General features: G+C 39.3%; 1 protein-coding gene across 1 annotated transcript; it reads left to right on the top strand.

The window, feature by feature from the left end:
* Positions 1 to 1,111: 1,111 nt before the first annotated feature.
* LOC129894755 (uncharacterized) lies at positions 1,112 to 1,927 on the top strand. Its single transcript, XM_055970407.1, has one exon. It carries the CDS (start codon positions 1,112 to 1,114, stop codon positions 1,925 to 1,927), a length of 816 nt encoding a protein of 271 aa, XP_055826382.1.
* Positions 1,928 to 2,461: the final 534 nt, after the last annotated feature.

Below are 2,461 nucleotides of genomic sequence, written 5' to 3'. Positions count from 1 at the left end.
TTAATGAAAGTAATGTTGCAGACGTGAATGATGACATTGGAAATTTGCACGATGTGAATGTTGATCAAATAGGTAGTGCTGGAGCTGTAAGATTACCCCCTACTGTGGGTAACGGTATCTTGCATGTCACTGGTACTATGTTGCAGCTGTTCTAAATGAAAGACTTATTTAGAGGCCTCGCTCATGAGGATCTTCATGATCACAACTGGAATTTTATGGATGTATGCAACTCTTTTTTCATTCAAAAACATATCACACGAGTCTATTCGATTACGATTGTTCCCCTTCTCACTTATGGGGGAGGCAGCCAAAGGGCTAGTGAAATTACCACGGGATTCGATTGCCTCATGGGATAATCTCACTACAATATTTTATGAGTTGTTCTTCCCACCGTTCAAGATGTTGAAACTTAGGGACAGTATTCAGAACTTCAAAAGGATTGATGGGGAACCACTACATGAAAAGTGGCTCAGATTTAAGAAGTTGTTGCTATAATGGCCAACACATGGGCTGCCTGACAATAAGCCGTTAAAGTACTTTTACTGTAGTCTTGATACGGTAAACAAGTGGGTAACAAATCAGTTTGTTAGAGGCGGCCTTATGTGCCAACCTTTTGTTATTGCCTCAGCTTTGCTTGACAAAATGACAAAGATTAATCATGCTTGGCATAGCCGAGAAGATTATCTAACTCTTTTCCAAGTCGGGATGACTAAAGAGAAGCTTAAGAAAGACTACGCAAGGGATGAGAATATGGCTAAAATGATGACCCAACTAGATTTGCTATCAAAACATGTTATGGGGGGAGGTTATAAAGCGGTGAATGCTGTGGATACAAATGTTGGAGTAAATCTGGAGGAAGCCAAGTTTGATGCCATGTACAATGAAGAGGTACAATATTTAGAAAATCAGCCAGGAGTTCTCAATCAATCTTTTCAAGGCCGGGTGGGAACCAAGGTTGGAACAAAGAGCGCGACAATGGTTGGAGAGATAGGGACTTGGTGATAGAGGAAATGCTTAGATAAATAGTCATGTTGATCGTGAGAGATATGTTCCTCCTCATCAAAAGCCTAAGGAGGCGAGTGCTGAACTAAAAAGTTTTCATATAGAAGATATGATTGCTAGAATTTTGAACAAAGTCAAAAGTTCGAATAAGGTGTTGAAAGAGATGAGATCTAATTTCTTTTCTTTAAATCAAACAATCACCTCGCATTCAGTGTCAATTAAGCAATTAGAAGCTCAAATGGGTCAAATCTCATCTCATCTTAACCCAAGACCAAAGGGAGGTCTCCCAAGTGATACCGTTGCTAATCCTAAGAATGACAACGCACAATGCATGGCTATTATGACAAGAAGTGGCAAAGTTGTTGGTAAGAATATACCAACTAATGAAGCTACAAGTTCATCCAAAGGGAAGACCAAAGTATTCAGAAGTGATGAGCTAGTCGACGAACTCAATAATGATCTGTCCAACCAAGTGAATGATGCACCGATGGAGATTGATTTTGGTATGTCTTCCAATTCCAACGAGGCTATTATCCTACTGATGGTGTCTCCAAAGCTGCTTCCAAAAGTGAAACCTCCTTTCCCTCAACATTTGAAAAATAAAGATGAGGATATCAAGTTTCAAAAGTTCCTCTCGATGTTCAAGTCTCTCTCAATAAAATTACCTTTGATTGAAGCACTATTAGAGATGCCTGGAAATGCGAAGTTCATGAAGAAGCTTGTGATAAAAAATCATAATATGGACTTTAAAACTATCAAATTATCTCACAGCTGTAGTGCAATTATGTCAAGCAACATTGTGGTGAAAAAGGATAATCTTGGGGCGTTCACAATTCCATGCACTATAGGGCTGTACAAATTCACTAAGGCACTTTGTGATTTGAGTGTAAGCATAAATTTGATGGCCTATGCCATTTTTAAATAGCTCGGTTTGGGTGAACCTAAACCAACTACTATGAGGTTACTCATGTCCGACCGAATAATCAAGCGTCCTATTAGTATTCTCTATGATATTTTGGTAAAGGTTGACAAATTCATTTTCCCACAGATTTTATAATTCGTGATTGTGAAATTGATGCGGAGGTGCCTATTATCCTTGGCAGGCCATTCTTGGCTACCAAATGCGCTTTGGTTGATATAGAGAGTGGTGAATTGAAATTTTTGGTAAATGGTGAGGAAGTCACTTTTAATAATTGTAAGTCGATGAAACAACCTAGTGATCGATGTTGTGGATGAAGCTGTGGCAAGTGTGCAAGAAGTTTCTAATATTGGGGAGTCGTTAGCAATAATTTTGCTAACTATGATGGGGAAGAAATCCCAACTATGATGAAGTGGTAGCAGCTCTTATAGGTATTGGTTCCTATGCCAAAAGTCCTGTGTGGTTAGAGATTGATTTGAAAAATAGGGACTCACCACCCGCGAAGCCTTCGATAGATGAACCACCCAAGCTTGAGCTTAA

The sequence above is a fragment of the Solanum dulcamara genome, chromosome 7 (genome assembly GCF_947179165.1).
Source record: "Solanum dulcamara chromosome 7, daSolDulc1.2, whole genome shotgun sequence".
Taxonomy (NCBI): domain Eukaryota; kingdom Viridiplantae; phylum Streptophyta; class Magnoliopsida; order Solanales; family Solanaceae; genus Solanum; species Solanum dulcamara.
This window is presented reverse-complemented; position numbering and strand designations above follow the sequence as displayed.